Here is a 16,169-nt window from a genome sequence, read left to right as displayed (position 1 = left end):
TCTGTTAGGAAGAGACTTAGACTCACATGGTGGGAAAAATGAGCAGGGCAGGGACAACTGAAGGTAAAGGAAGGCAGAATTCCTGGAGGTTCCTGTGATTTGGAGATTCCAGGAAGAAGAGGCACAACCTGAAAGAATAGAAAGAAGCCCTGAAAAATAAACCCAGCATGGGCCTTGGTACTAAACCTTTCCTCAGGATGTTGTCACTAAAGCAGCTGCATAAGAAATCCTTAAAAACAGTGATGAGTCCATCCCCAGACATAAAGGGGTTCTGTCCAGAGAACTGCCCAGCAAGCTGGGTGCTGGTCTGAGCATCTTTGGTTTTACTGAGTTGAGCTGGTAACCTCTTCAGATCTGGCTGCCTCCCAAGTGGGGAGGGATGAATACTGCAAAATGTTTCAGTTTCCAGTGCAATTTTGAAACTCATTTGCTTTGACTGAATTTGCACTGTGTTTATGTAAATTTATAAACACTGTAATAAATTTATCTACTTACAGAAAACAGAAATTTTTGGAAAAGGCTGGAAAACGTTGGTGAAACACAAATTCTAATTCAACAAGAATATTCACAGAACCTGATTTAAATGAACATTCAGTCACGAAGCAGAAACACAGCATGTGGTCTGTGCTTCTAGCAAACTATAGCAAGCATAATCCAAAATTCAAACAATGGTTATCAGCTTAAATGCTTTAAATTACACACATGTCATTTTTTGAGGCTGCAGTAACTATGTTACCAAAACCCAGGTTTTTATAGTGGGAATGAAGACCAAAATGAGGTAAAAGCTGGAGGTTGCTGTTTTGCTTGTAGCTCACCAATTCTGACAATGCTTTTTCCTAACCTGGGAGAGTCTGTGCCAGCACATCATTCTCATCAGGCTCTGTGGCACTGTGACCTGCCACGTTCATAACAGCATCCATGGGCATGGTCATTAAGGCTCATGGAATGGGATATCATCCAGTGCCCTTGCTCCAACCCTCACTAACTCTGAAGACGTTTTTGTCTTCCCTCGTACCACTTGGAGTCAGTAATATTTCCTGATTTTTTTTCTTCTGTGTCGCCCTTCTAAGATCATCCTTAAACAGTCCTTTGATATAATTTAGGGTTTCTCCCCCTTGTCAGTTTTATACTGAAGACATTAATTTATTTGCAGCACAAAATAAATCTAATCTGTATAGGGCAGATTTGGAGGCACTTTCTGAATTATGGGAACACTTCTGAGTCATGTGAAGAACTGCATTGAAGCAAATGACAACACTTATACCCCGAGTAAAAGAGTTTGTCTCAAATACTGAGACATTATGTATTATTTTAGAACACACTTGTTTCCCACCATAGATCTGCTGTTCCCATAGCATATGTTTCAATATGTTTGAACTACGCAGTGTTTGAAGCAGCAGGCAACCATCTCAGCAGTGGAACCAGCAGCCAAGTGTTCCAGAAATTAGCTGGTTTAAGACTGGGAGGATGAATTGAAAAGCAGTGCAAAATGCAATTTTTAAGTTATCCTGTTCAAGCTCTTGCATTGGAGGCATTAGCCATGAGGGAGATCACATCAGCTGGGAGCAAGATAATAAAATGAATGGAGGATCTGTAATAGGCACGTGGGAGACTCTTGCTGTATGTTTTGGTCATGTCCTGATATACGTGAGCTTTGGGAGACAGTTCTACATGTAATAGAGTCAATAATCAAATCTGAAGTACCAAGGAACACAACTTGATGTTTCCTTAGAGAGGCCACAAGTTTGCAGCCGATGAATAAAGAGAGAATGTGGTAGATACAAATTTGACTTTAGGCAAAAAAGGAAAGAAAAAAGACTTGAAAACTGGAAGCCAGAGAAAATATTACACTGTTTCCAGACTGGAAAGAAATAGTAATGCCTACATCAGAAAGTTAATTAATTGTTGTTACATTGATAAATATGTGATATACCACATCAAAGACTAGCTAAATGATATTGGGAAATTAATTTGGATTCCTATTAAACAGAGCTCTGAGGAGCTTCCCAAATGAATAACTTGTTTGCTAAGCATTGCTTCCTTCTGTTTATAAAGTCTTTTCAAGTAAAGACAACTATTTTCAACTGTTCTTGTTACTTTAAATGAACTACGATATTCATCACTATCCAGACATTCCTGACACATCCAAATACTGCAAATTGCAATGCCAAAAATTAGGTATTGCTTACCTCTTTGCTCTATGGGGATGACAGATAAAGTTATCTAAAAAGTCCCAACCCCTAAATATTGACAGTATGCTCATTTTCTCTGGTGTTAAATACTTTTAAAAGAAAATGCAAATGTGACATATTAACTATATAAATATAGATTCAGATTCTGAACTCTTAAGAAAGTTTTTGTACAGTAAGAATGTTGTTTTCTTGGGAACCGTGCCAAAATACAGTGAAACTCATGACAGTTTCTGTGTTTATTAAATGAAAAACTCATTCCTCTCATGCTGCTCTTCTGCCAGTTTTATCCAGTGTAATTCCACCTATGTCTCTGGAAGTACTTCTGGTTTTTATTAATGTCTATGAGTTCAAAAGAAGATGGGATTTAGTAGAGCTGTGTGCAGAGAGTTACAGGCAGACAAAAAGAAGAGAGAGAAATCTGACACAATATGCCGTAGAGTGGGACAGCAGCAACTTTCAGAGTTGTCTGTGGAATTGCAGTTGTTTAAAATGTCCAGGAAAAAAATGTATCTGGTTTCTGTACAAGCAGAGAAGTGGCCACCATGACAAGGAGGTGGCTTCTGCACCCCAGCAAGACACCCACAGCAGCAGTGATGGAGCTGCAGAGCTGCAGTTGGGTGTTTGAGCTCCCAGGGAGCTGATGGATGGGTTGTGTTAGCCCAAGGAGCCAAGCAGCTCCTGCTTGCCTAGATACACATTAGAATTTTTACAAAATAATGTCCCATTAACTTTGTATCCTTTTGTTCATGGGAAAATATTTATTCAGTAGGTTTGGAAATTAATTTCATCCTCTAGTTTCATCACCTCACTTTTTAAAGTATTTCACCTGTCTTGGTTTTATTTTCCTTTCTCTTTGCCAATTAAATCTATGTTTTGGGTCTTCGTATTCTTAGAATGTTTTTGTCAAAGGATAGCACTGCTGAAGTGAATCTCTATTGTTTGCATAGGTGTGTTTAAAAGATTAAGGTTGAACAGACATTCTTGTAATAGACATGAGATCAATGAAAGCTCTTCTTTTCTCAAGAAGCTTTAAGGCTTAGCAGCGAGGTTGATTTTGTTTGTTTGTTTGTTTTAACTATAGAAGTTGCATCTCTACCTGGGCTTCTATTATTTGTGTGGTCTTCCACAGAATTCCTGAGCAAGAATTTACCCAACTCATCCCAAGCTTAGCTTGAGATGACAGAGTTCTCTTCCTTCATGTATCAGTACCCTGAGATTTTCTAGGTGATCTCTGCAGAAGGCAAGGGACCCGGTTTCCCCCTTCTCCTACTTGTGCCACTTCCATCTTATTAATTTATTTTTCAAATTTCAAACTTTCAGTTTGAGTGCTCACTCTATTGACAGCCTCCTGAGTTTCAGTGGAGCCTTACAAAGAATTTGGGTACTACTCTGCGGGTCCGTGAGCAGCAGAATCCAATTCAGGACAGTGTCTTGGGAGGGATCTGAGTCAGGGAAGGAAGGAGAAGCCAAGGTGGCATCCCTGCTCTAGCACCTACAGGATTTGATGGCCAATAAGCATTTTAACTTGGTGATTTGGTTGTTTGGTTGGCTTACTTTTGTATAGGCAATTGCAGGAGGGGAAGAGACCAAGGCCCAGGTTAGTGGCACAATGACATTCATGTTTAAATCCCTTAAGCACGGACTTAATGGCCATTGATTGCAATGCTCTGAACAGCTCTGCTGATCAAAGCCTGACTGAGGACAAGCTGAAGGTCCAGCTTGGTGGTGCAGTGTGTGAATCACCCTCATAGCTGCAGAGCCTCAGCCAGAGAAAGAGAAGGGAACCTCCAAGGTCAGGCAAGGCTGAACCTGAACCTGAACCTGAACCTGAATCTGAACCTCCAAGGCCAGGCAAGGCTGTTCCAGGGCCAAGCTGAGAACAGGCAAAGGATACAGCAAGCACGGGCTTTGGAGAGGGAGCAGGCTGGCTGGCCAAAGCTGGTGCAGTTGATATTCTGCTGGTCACATTATTTCTGAAAGGTGCCATTGCTGCAGCCTTTCCTCAGGGGAGCATTTGCTTTGTTTCCCCCATGAAAATAACATTTAACTACTTCAGCTGCATATATATAACCCTAATTCTGCAGCTGATCTCAGGAGAGGCTGCAGCCCGTCTAAGTGCTTTGTGTCTGTTCTGTGTGTGTGTCTGTGTGCAGGTGCTCCCTGATGGGCTTTGATCTGAACCGGCACTGGGCGAATCCCTCTCCGTGGGCTCATCCCACCCTGCACGGAGTGAAGGATCTCATCATTGACATGTACAACAACCCGGTGAGTGGGACAGGAGCTGCTGAGCCACCCCTTGTGCTGAGGGACCGACCCCACCCTGCAGCAGATCAGGGAACAGTGGTGCCTTCTGCCACTGGAAGCATCAGAAGTGGAGAAAGAGAGTGAAATGAAGTTCAGCTCAGATTAACGATGAAATAATTCTGAAAGCAGGGCCTAAATTCAGTGGTGCTGCTCTCATGCTCTGAGATGGATTCAAAAGAGCAGGCCCCCCAAACTGAATTAGGGAATGGTAGCAATGCTTAATCTGGGCTCTGGCAGTGGTGGCTGTGTGGTGTGCAGTGCAGGAGGGGGAGAATATTTTCAAATATTCTATAAACACACACACACACACTCATGCTCACTCAGAGAAGCAGAGGTGTTCTTAAAGGTGAAATCATGGCTAATCAGAGGAGATGGATTGCGGACAATATGAAGAAGAGGAGTGGGAGGGATGCAGACAGATATTGAATGTTTGACATCAAAGTGCAGAAGGATTATTGAACGTGGCACCTAAGTAAAACTGCTGAAAAAAAAAAAAAAAAGATGGGTAAGAAAAAATCACTACCAAAAAATAAGAGGAGACTTTATAGATTTTTTTTTAATTATTATTATTTTGGGATTCCTGTTATTTGTCCTTTCTTTTTGCTTTTTACAATGGAGAGGGAAATTGGATCTTTAAGTCCCTGAAGTTTTGCTAATTTTTCTTTTTGTTTTTAATTTCTTTCCATTTTGTTTCTGTGAAAAAGGACCTGGCTTGCCTTGCAAATAAAGAAAGAGGATTCTTACCCCTGGCTACATTATGTATAGGATAAGACCTCCTTTAATTTAACTCCTGGTTTTCCCAATACATCTTAAATTGACTTTTTATCTTCCAGTAATACCTGTACAGAGGAGGCTTTAGGTACAAGGAAGATAGGTGAATAGATGAGATCCTCACATATGGACTGGAATCCAATTGCATGAAAAATATTTTGTTAGACTGCTAATTGTTTGGCACAGAATTTGTCTTTCTATTCAGTTTCTGCAGAACCTTGCACTGTGTGTTGTGCCTCTGACCAAGGTCCCTAAGCTCTATTAAAATTATGATGATAATGATGGAAAGGCACACAAAGGAGCTTTGGAGCCAGCCTGGTTGTTCCTCTATTTTGTACCCCCAAAAATAAGACAATTTTCCTTCTAGACAATGGAGCGAGCACTCTTATAGCAGACTGCTATAAGAAGAGTCTTTTTCCAAGCAGGAAGAAGTCTTTAAACATTACAAGAAAGTTGGGTGTAGGGAAGTGCTAAGCTATAGCTTTCTGCTATAGCCAGTAAGGCAACAAACCCTGGCACTATTAAAAGTCACTGTCAGTTAAGTAAAGCTGCTCTTGGAGGTAAGGGGAAGTTCTTTTCAGCTTCACTCCATTCCAAGGAAGCTTTGAAAATTCTGGTAGCTTCCAGCTGTCCTGTGTGTGAAGAATGAATTAATTTGCTTTGGTGGCTAAAATGAAAAATCAAAAGAACTGTTTGGTGAGAGCTGATCTGAAATGGAAATATTTTTTTTTCCTCCTTCTTTCTGTCTCCTACTCTCCCCAGTGATCAACCAGTGATGAACCAGTTCCAGTTCATTTCCTTCTGAGGGAAAGGAAAGGGAGCCTTTTAAACACAAGTGCAACATTTCATTTTCAAGTTTATTTATTTTTAAAAAATACTTTTTAGAATTTTTTTATTGAAGTACCAGCAAAGTTCAGGTTGCTCTTCAGAATTCCATTTCTTAGTGAATTAGCCACCCACCAAAAAAACCTTCTTGTCTGGTTTTATCATCCCCTTGTCAACACCAGCCTTTCTGGCAGTTTCAGGGATGCTCAGCAGTACAATGCAGTATATGGGTTTACTGTTATTTTCAGGCAATACCAGATTCTTAGTCCCTCTGATCCCAGTAATATTGGTATGAAAAGACCCCATCCAAAGTGCTGGGGCAAAAGGGGGAGACGTGCCATCTGTCTCAGGGCAGGCATGGGACTGTCCATGAACCACCCTGCTTCAGCAGTGACTGCTTTTATTAAGTGGTGACAGAGTGCCAGAATAAATCCTTCTTTGAATCCCTTCAGGCAGCTAAAATTTTTAGGTTCTTTTCAGGGTTTAGAGTGTTACTTTCAAATGACTAATACATGATAGAAGGCTGGCTGCATGCACGGGTGACCTCCTGCAGGAGGGCTGGTGTCAAACTGTGTCACATCAGGCATTTTGCATTTGAACGTGTCTGTCCTGCCACCCTTGCCTCACCTGAAGTCTTCCCACACCAGGGAATATGAAATGAAATAAAATGCAAAACTCAATTCCTTGAGAAATTATGTAATAAAAAAAAATAACCTTCATCCCTCCCATTGCAGACAGGATCTGCCATGAAGGTCTGTCCACAGAAGACTGGATTGTTTAAAGCAAGGGGAAGTTTGGCTTCGTGTTGCCATTGCAGAACAGCTCAGTGCAGGACTTTTAGATGTATTCATTCCCTTAAATCACTTAAGGAAAATTAGCTGCCATAAGACCATAAAACCATGTTTTGAATATTGCTGCATAGGAGGATTTTTCTTCTGCTCTGCAGTATAGGAGATAAGTTCTTTCCTTTGAAAAAAAAAAAAAAAAAGAGTTCATTCTGGAGCAGGGAGGATGAGTGACACAGAAATAAGTGAAGTGGGCATGAGGCACATGCACAATGCCACAGCTACAGTGATTCCAGCACTGAGTGTTCCAGGGCTGAGTGTTTGCTGTAGTTACTGTATAAAAATAATCCAAAGCACTTATGGCTCACTGTTCTGGGTTTTACAAAGTGTTCTTATTTTATTTTATTTTTAAACTGTTTCAGATTCTGTAAGGACCATATCACCCTTAGGAAGGAATGGATGGGTCAAGAAATGAGAGAACAATAGGAAGCTTTTGATCTCCGTGCCGCCGATTTTGACACAGCAGCTCTGATGATCAGTGTCATTATGTTGACCTACATGCAGTGAGGGGATATTCTCAGCTGTTTCTATTGCTATCAGTCTTGCAGATGAGACTGAAGTGATAGCCTCCTCTAGATCATGTGCTGTTGGCTGGGGGTATTTCTGCTCCCAAATACCTTTGCCTGCTCATACACGAGCAAGCAATGTCTTCCCACCACCCCACCAGATGATACCTGTTGATGGCTTCCCTGTCTGTGCTAGAGCAGGTAGCAGAGTTCTCAGAACATGAATGTATTGTTTAAACCAACTCAGCTGACTCTTGTTTGCAGTTTGTTAAAGCATATTCATATGAATGCACCCTTCAGAAACAGATTTAGTGAGTGCACTCAGGTCGTGTGTTCAGTGTCAGCTCAGCCCACTGGATTTGAGCATTGTGATATGGCCTTTACTCCCAGGGTCAGTGTTATTCTCCCCTCTGGACCTCTGCCTCACCGGGTTCTCCAAATGGAAAACTCCCACATAATAAGCAGCTGCTCAGTGTTTTGTTTTACCTTCTGTGTTCTTTGTGCAGCCTTTTCCTGTGTTTACTGTGCACTATGCAGGTCCTGCTCTGAAGATAAAACTGTTCATCTCCTTGTAGGCTCTTTTGTTCTGCTCATTGCTATACCCTGGGAGCGTTGCAGAAGTGTGGATTATTTTGGGGGGGGACTCCTGTGAGAGAGAAATGTTTCATCCTTGTGTGGATAGGAAACAGTTATGATCACACCTACTCATTTATGATGGATGGTTTAAGATGCCTGGAATCAGATTAGTTTCATGTCATTCAACAAAGATTGATACCTTCATTGTCTTGTTTCTACTTCTTGCTTCTCCAAGGAAGATTTGGATAGACTATTTCTGTCATTTGGTTCTCCTAGGAGCTAGGACACAAGGAATAGGCAGTGACTGACCACTTAGGATGAATCTGTTTCAACTAATTTGCCTCTCCCAAGTGAAAAGGCAGACATGGGATTCAGGGCTCCCAGGCACTGCAACACTGGACTTTGTGTTGTTTCTTCCATGTTTCTTCTGTTCTGACTGTTTTCTACCTCCTGTTGAATTGAAGCTGGAGTCTACAAGCAAATTATTCCTCTGCTAGATGCTGTTCACCTTGTGCCCTGAATGAACTGGAGGCCCATCCAAAACAAAACAAAAAAAAAACTTACCTAGGATATGCTCCTTAATTAACATCTCCTTTGTCATGCACATACACATTAAAATTTAAATTATTTCTGCAAAAGTGACTTTTCTGTATCCATTCCTGACTTTGGACTGCTTGATGTTGCTGCCCTTGCCTACTTTTAATACTATTCTGGGTGAAAGATTTCAATGATTCAATGCAAAATGAAAGCCCCAGCATGCTAAACTCTGAGTCATCTGCTGGGCTGGAACCTTTAGATCCACCACACAGACATCTGTCACAAGGGCTGATGAATTAGCTGAGAGAGGATGTAAATCTGCTATTGCTGTGGACAGGAGAGAGGGAGGGAAGGAGCCTGTGGGTTTGGGGGTATCTGCTGACAACAGCATCAGTAATAAGACAGGATGAGTAAACATAATACTGTAGGCATGGGGAGGGGGTGGTGGTTAAGGGTGAGTGACACGTTTTATCTTTTTTGTGAAAGTTTTTCAAGATCCCATGTGCAGGCTTAGATTTGAACAAAATCATTATTTTCCAGTCTTCCTGTCTCTGAGGAGGCCTTGCTTTTGATCCAGCTAGGCTTGAGTGGGCAAGCAGTACTTTTGTACAGGAAAATTAGCCTGGTAAGTCAACACAGATGACTGTGTTCCTCTTCAGAGAGGGAATATATTTGTTTTCTTCCAAAGTTATTGAACGTACAGTCCTCTGGGTCTGTTTTACCCCCTCTCCCCAGGCCCTTCTTCAGAGACTGATGGGTGTCCTCCCAGGGCTGGCTCCCTTCAGAACATCCTGCATCTCACTGCTGCAGGAAGACAAGAGAGAACATGTTTGGGGGGGAAAGGCTGGATCTCTGAGTTCCAGCTTGTGTCTGATAAGCCTTGATAATGGAAAACAGGGGAGGTTGAAGGCTGAGTGATGTGTGAAGCAGGTGAGCTCCCAGATGAAGGGAAACACGTTGTCTCCCTGCTCTGTAACTCATAGAGCTGGCTGTCCTGTCCAGCCAGGAGCTTTCTCTAGGTTTCCCCACTGCCAAACAATCTCTTTCCCCCCACTGTGCTCACAGACTTCCTTTCCATTTTCTTTTTCTCCCATTCTGGTCCTGTGTTTTCATCACTGTCAGGTTTTCTTACCACTCCAGACCACTTCCCAGCTCTTTGAGAGGTACAATTTGGGTGTTGATGCTCAATGAAGACCCTCCATCACTGTCCTTCTTTGTGCTGCTCTGTTTCAGACACTGTTTAGGCCACCCACTGCCAGTGCTGCTGTTCAGCCAAGTCTTTTCATTTAGAGTGCACTGTCAAGGAGAGGAGTTGTGACTGTGCAAGAGCCATGGTCCAACAGTGTTTTGGGACTGCTCCACATGCAGCACATACAACCCCCTTCCCCCCTTCTCTATTATCCTCAACTTTTGCAGTGAAACAAATCACGATTTTCTTTTTCTTTCTCTTATCCCTGCCATATTTTGAGAGAGGCATTCTGTTTTTATGGAAAACTAAGTCACAAAAAGTAGACTTAGAATCCTGGAACTGATACTTTGCAGACTGCAATTATCCCCAGTGGCAGCATAGCTTTAGTGACCTCACAACCTCTCTGCCTTGGGCAGTGCCACAGTCTTCACCAGACAACTCCACATGTAGAAAAATGCAGCTGGTCTCCAAGATGTGTGTGCTTTGCTGGAGAGTGACACAAATTTTATTTTTGTCAATCCTGCAAAGTGTGTCAATCTTAGAGGCTCTGCTTCCACTCATCTCCTGAAATGATGTTGTTAGTATTACCATCAATGTGATACTGGATAGTTGACAAGTATAACAACAGATTTTTCAGGCTTTTCACATCAAAACCGTACATTTAGGCTTCTTATGCTATAAGCCCTCAAGTAGCATTTTCTAATCTAATATTTGAATGACTGCAAGCAATTGTTTTCTCTTCAAAAATTCTTCTTTTCCCTCATCACCTCCCCTGCTCCTGTTATAAATTGGAGCAGCAAACTGGAAAATATTGCACTGGAAAATTATAAGATCATTCTCATCCTAGCTGAAGCCAGTTTGGATGTTAATAAATATTTGGAAAGGCTGTGGGTTGGGGTTTGGTGTTGCTCAGAACTCACTTGGAGCCCAAGAGGTCAGCTGAGGTCTGCATCATCTGGTGTGAGGAGTCATAGCAGATTTACACAGGGTAATGAGCTCTGTAGCATCACTCTCTACCTGGCCCCATTGGCTGTTATTAGAGCTCTTACACCTCCTTCCCCAGCTAAGCAACACAATAGTAGTGGATAATAATTTTTAACTCAATATTGAATTTGAACAACCCACTAGGAAATGATACTCAAAGAGCCCCTCAGACATCCTAGGTTGTCATTTGTACCTGATGGTTTTCACTCCAACATCAAAACAGCCAGGCTTCATCTTTTGCCAGCAGTTCTCAGGGTAATATAGTATATGTTATTCTGAGTTCTTAGGCAGAATGGCCAACATGCTGCCTCTTATTTTTCTCCTCCTGAAAACTAGAAGAGGGATCACCTCAGCTCATGCAGTGCGTGTTCAGCTGTGATAGCCCTGTGGCCACTTGCTATGGCAATGCTCCTGTTTGTGCCACTTTGTTGATATGGCAGAAGTGTCCTGTACCACTTCCCTCTTGCATTCTCTGTTGAATGAAGTGTAACTTTTCAGTGTTTTGAAACTATGATTCTGATTTCAGTTCTCTGTTGAACAGTAGTGACAGCCTTTCTCTCAGTGCTGTAATTTAGCAGTGTGATGTACCCATCATAGTCTGATTCCATAGCTTGTGCTTAGGATTTTGACTCTATTTCACACCTGCCTGTTGGACCAGCTCTAGCTAATTTTCTACTTCACATAGGCTGTTTAAAAGTAATCCCATTAAACTCTGCTCATTGTTAAATAAAGATAAATTTGGTATCTGCTGACAGAAGCAAAGGTGGTGCACATGATCAGTTTGTTAGTTATGGCATTTTCAGATAAGAAATCTTGTGACAGTAACAGTTCAGAGAAACTCTCAGCTCCTTTCATGCAATTTTAAAAATTCTACTTCCTGGAGTAAACACTCTTCCTTGATCTAGTAATATGTTCTATGTTTATACCTGGTGAAGTAGCTTCTGATCTTACCAACTTTCTTCTCACAGCCCTTTAAACACACACAATATTCAAAGAAACCTGCAAATAGCAGAGCTGATTTTACAGTAGAACAGATTATTTGCAGGGGATGCTGCATCTTTGCCACTGGAGGGTTTTATGACAGGTATTTATTGGAAAAAGGTTTAGATAGAGTTAATTCCCTTTTGAGGCAGTTGAATACACTCAATAGGCTCTACAGATTTCCTTCTCATCTCCAATTAATTTATTATTTTTGTCCTTTCCCTTTAAGTTGTTTTCAACATGTAAATCTTCATAAAAATGCATGTACATAAAAAATGAATATATAATTTTTCTGATATCTTTCAGGAATCATTGACACTGCTAGATGGAAGCTCCCCCTGCAACTGTGAACTCCTTGTTAAAGTCATAGTCAGGGAAGAGAGTTCTATTCAGGCCAACCAGTGCTAATAGTCTTATTTTTTTGCTAAGTAAAATTTATATTTTGAAATTATAAATCACATTTCATCTAAATTAGACAGGCTTTTTGGCTGGTTTTGTTTTGTTTTGATTAGACTTGCATGTTCACAATCTAGCTCTGGATGATGCTCTACTGTATTTTTATCAAATACTCCAGACTCTCCAGGAAACAAGTCTGAAATGTGTCTACAGCAACCAAATTTCTCTCTGTTTGCACTCAGTCATTGTGCTAATCATATCATAGTGGCAAACTCTGACACAGGTTGTGGCTTCTTTATATGACTGGGGGTTTTTTTTTTTTGTTTTTTGTTTTTTTTTACTACCCCTTTTGGTAATGTTTTTTTGTCTAGAATAGGAACAGTTTCAGGTAAAACACAAAGAGTAATGAAATGTTTTAATCCCAGAGACTAAAAATTTCTTTTTTTTCAACATAATAATGGCCAGTTTTCAATTGTACCTCACTCTTCTCAGCTGTTGTTCTCCATGATACATGAAGCACTGCAGACAGATTGATGTGTGGTTCACTGTCATATTCCTAGATACGTGTCCCTTTACTCAGCTCTGATGTCCTCACAGGTTGTGTTAATTCTTGCATACTGTGATGTGGGGTGTCTGTGTGTAGCACCATCTGGTGCTCTAAACATCTGAGCCAGTTTGGGTTTTTTTCAGTGGTTTGCCATTCTGAGGAATCCCTGTGCTGCTGCTTTTTGTTTGGGGCACACACGTTATGACCTCCACTTTGCAGTGATCTACTGTACACCTTATCTTTTATTCCAGGTGTTTCATTGTTACTACATGGAACTTATGTTGTTGCTTTCTTAGTTTTAGCTCAGCATCTCAGCCTCTTTCCATGGCTCTGTAGGGCCTTTAGTCAAACTCCTCTCTTTTACCTTGGATCAAAATATTATCCATCAAAGCTTTAGTATCCTCTCTACCATCAAAACATGGTTGTATTTTCCTGGGATGTGCCTAGGGGACTGAACACAACTCAAATATCCCTCTGAGGAAATAGTGTCTCCTAAAATAGTTTTTGAAGATGTACAGCCATGTTCTCTCTATTTCTAGGGGCATCTGCCAGCACCCTGCTGATGAATCAGAGCTGTCTCTTCAAAGAATTTACCCCTTGCCAATGGAGGAAAATATTCCCTTTATATAATACACATATTTTTTTCTTGAACTGAGTGTACAAGAGGGGTTCAGTACGGATTCCTTTCTCCTTCTCTTGTCTCTTCTTCCTGTTTCAACATTCTGTCATTCTTAGAGGTGTAATGTTATCAAATTCCTCTTAGCATCTGCACTGGGGAGAGAGGGTTTTGGATTTTTAAATTTTAATAACATTAATCAGGGAGTGGCTGACATGTTCAGTGCTGCATTGAGAGTTTCCTCGAGTCTGGGAGATATCATTTAGCTCCTCCTCAGTAATTCTGGTTTCGTGTTTCTCCTCCTCTTCTCAGTTTTTCGGTGAGACACGAGAGTTTGAGTTGTTTTATTTTTTTTTTTTTAGCCACTTATGAAAAACTCCCCCTTTGCGTCTGCTCCTTCCCCAAGTGCTTCTATAAAGTGGGTCAGAGTCAAGGTCACTGACAAGTCTGCTTCAGTGCTTGCATTTGAACTGCTGAGCACTGAGAAGAATGAGCTCCTGTACAATACAGCACTCAATTCCAGCTGCCTCTTGCCAGAGCTTCTTAGAGTCAGGGCTTCTCACAGGATGCAAGTGGAAGGGCCTGGAATGAACCGATCCATTTTATTTTTCCCACTTCAGAAGGTGTTGGGACCATGCCCTTTGTTCAATTTTCCTGGGATTGCATTTGCCTTTTGAGACACAGAGGCAAAGTCACTGCCAGAGCTTTTTTATTCAATACAAAAGAGCTCTTAGTATTCAAAAATGATTTAGAGACAGCTGGCCAAGTGTTTGACCTAACTATGACTGCTCATGCTATTCTACTGGTGCAAGATAGCAGTAATACAGCCAGTGGACAATTAGCCCAATGTATGCAATGAAGATGGGTAAAGTGAAATGCTGATTTTAAATGAGAATATTGACATAATAGCATCTCAATCAGGGAGCACTGGAATAGCAGTGTAAAATTATACACTAATAACAGAGGAAACCAAGCCAGCAGAGGAGTGACATTATAGTTCAAAGAAAGATCAGAAGCAAAAGAGAAAAAAGAAAAGAAGAAGGAGAAGAAAAAAAAAAAAAAGGCAGGGAGTGGAATTGTATCAACAAGTACTGAAAAATCCCACAATCTCTGTGCATTAAAATTTCATGCCAAAATGGGATGGTAGCACTAAGCATCTTCAGTGAATGCTCAGAATTACCACAGAAGCAATGAGGACTCAAAGAATGCAATGACAGAGCCTGATTAAGGGTCATGATTAAAGTTGATGTAGAAACCACATTTGTACACTTTAAAAATGACATTTTCTGGAAGCAAAAAATCAAAGAGCCTGAAAGAGAAGAGCAAGTTGTTTTTTTTTTTTTTAATTATCCTTTAGTAAGGATTAAATCTCAATTGAAGATGTACCTGCCATAGAAACATTCTGTAATAATAAATATAAATATGCTCAAATTCATCATTCCTGATGTAATATGAAAATCAAAAAGACATTAGAATGGCACATACTTCTGAAAGATGGCCAATATAAAATGGAGAAGAAATCTAAAAGCAGCAGCTAAAAGGGCAAAACAGAACAAAGGAACACTTTGGGGTGACATGGCAGCTATATAAAGTCACCATTTTAGGATGCATTTTTGCAGCTTTACCATTAGAGAGCACGTGTGTTGCCCCTACTTCAAAAACTCCACAACTTGATAAAAGGTTGCTTGAGAAGTTAGAAAAGGGGATTATTAGGCAGAGAAGGTCATTAGCATTAAAGGCCACCCTTTGAAGTCTTGCCCAAATGAACTAAGGAAAAAAAAAAAACAGAGTACACTCTGGGCAAGTTAAATGCAAACCCATAATAATAGCGGACAAAAACAATTTTGAAGAATAACTTGCTAAAGGCGTAAAAACTAATAATAAAAACTTTTTCAAACACATCAGAGGCAAGAAGCCTGCCTGAAGGTCTATAAGGTTGATAGATGATCAAGATGTAAAAGAAGTGCTCTAGGAAAATAAGTTTTTTGCTGAAAAGCTAAATGAGTTATTTGCTTTGGTGTTCACAGTGAGGAGCCTAAAGGGAATTCCCAAATTAGAGCTGCTCTTTATGGGGGACAAGTCAGATAACATGGATAACAGTGGTTTAATGGGAGTTTTCATTTTTGAAAGTGGAATTTATACATCTTCTAGCCTTTTTTCAGGGGTTTGATGAGCAGGAAGATACAGGCAATCAACCTGTTGCCTGTTTTGAATTTGTGAAAAGCTTTGGCTAATTTCTAACCAAATGATTTTAAAGAAGTGAAGAATCCAAGTTGTCTTGGATGATACGAGCTTTTTGTGCTCATTTATGCTTTCACTTGGCATAGTTTCCTTAAACATCCTGTGCTGCCCACATCCAGGGATCTCTGTGTGGCTGTTCTTTCATAGGCTTGTGCATGGCCAAGAAAAAAACAGCTCCTGCTCCTGCTCTCTGACAGCCTCATGTACTATTCCCTCATTAAAGTAGAAGGGGTGGCTGTTTGATGGCTGGATTGTCACTATCAGGTTTGTGGACAACCAACAGTGTTTTTTGTGCCTAAAAGAGAGCTCTGTTCTGTCCTGCGTTCCTCTGCATTCCTGCAATTCTGGTGCTTGGGGACATTTGAATCTTAGTGGAGTTACTTTGCAGTGCCATACAAAAAAAAAAACCAAAAAAAAAAAAAACCAAAAAAAAACAAACAAAAAAACAAACAAAAAAAAAAGTGATACTGTTTGATGGGAAATGTCTACGTAATATATTATTTCCCTGGATAAAAGATTTCCATGGATAAAAGTTCATCATCCTCAGGGGAGGCCATTATATTATCTTTGTGACCATATGCAGAGGTATAGGATAGGCCCACTGATTTCTTGGCATATGCCATTCCAAAATAGTAATCCCAGATAATCCTGTGGACAGG

The 16,169-nt window shown here is 40.7% G+C and overlaps 1 protein-coding gene across 1 annotated transcript in view; it reads left to right on the top strand.

The window, feature by feature from the left end:
* Window positions 1-16,169, top strand: part of AGBL4 (AGBL carboxypeptidase 4) — an 848,931-nt gene that overhangs the window by 711,257 nt on the left and 121,505 nt on the right. Inside the window, exon 9 of the mRNA XM_062497943.1 lies at window positions 4,346-4,457. Coding sequence (XP_062353927.1) covers window positions 4,346-4,457 — 112 coding nt within the window. The remainder of the gene's footprint in view (window positions 1-4,345; window positions 4,458-16,169) is intronic.

This window comes from Cinclus cinclus, chromosome 8 (genome assembly GCF_963662255.1).
Source record: "Cinclus cinclus chromosome 8, bCinCin1.1, whole genome shotgun sequence".
Classification (NCBI taxonomy): domain Eukaryota; kingdom Metazoa; phylum Chordata; class Aves; order Passeriformes; family Cinclidae; genus Cinclus; species Cinclus cinclus.
The sequence above is the reverse complement of the archived record's forward strand: the minus strand, read 5'-3'. Positions and strand labels throughout refer to the sequence as shown.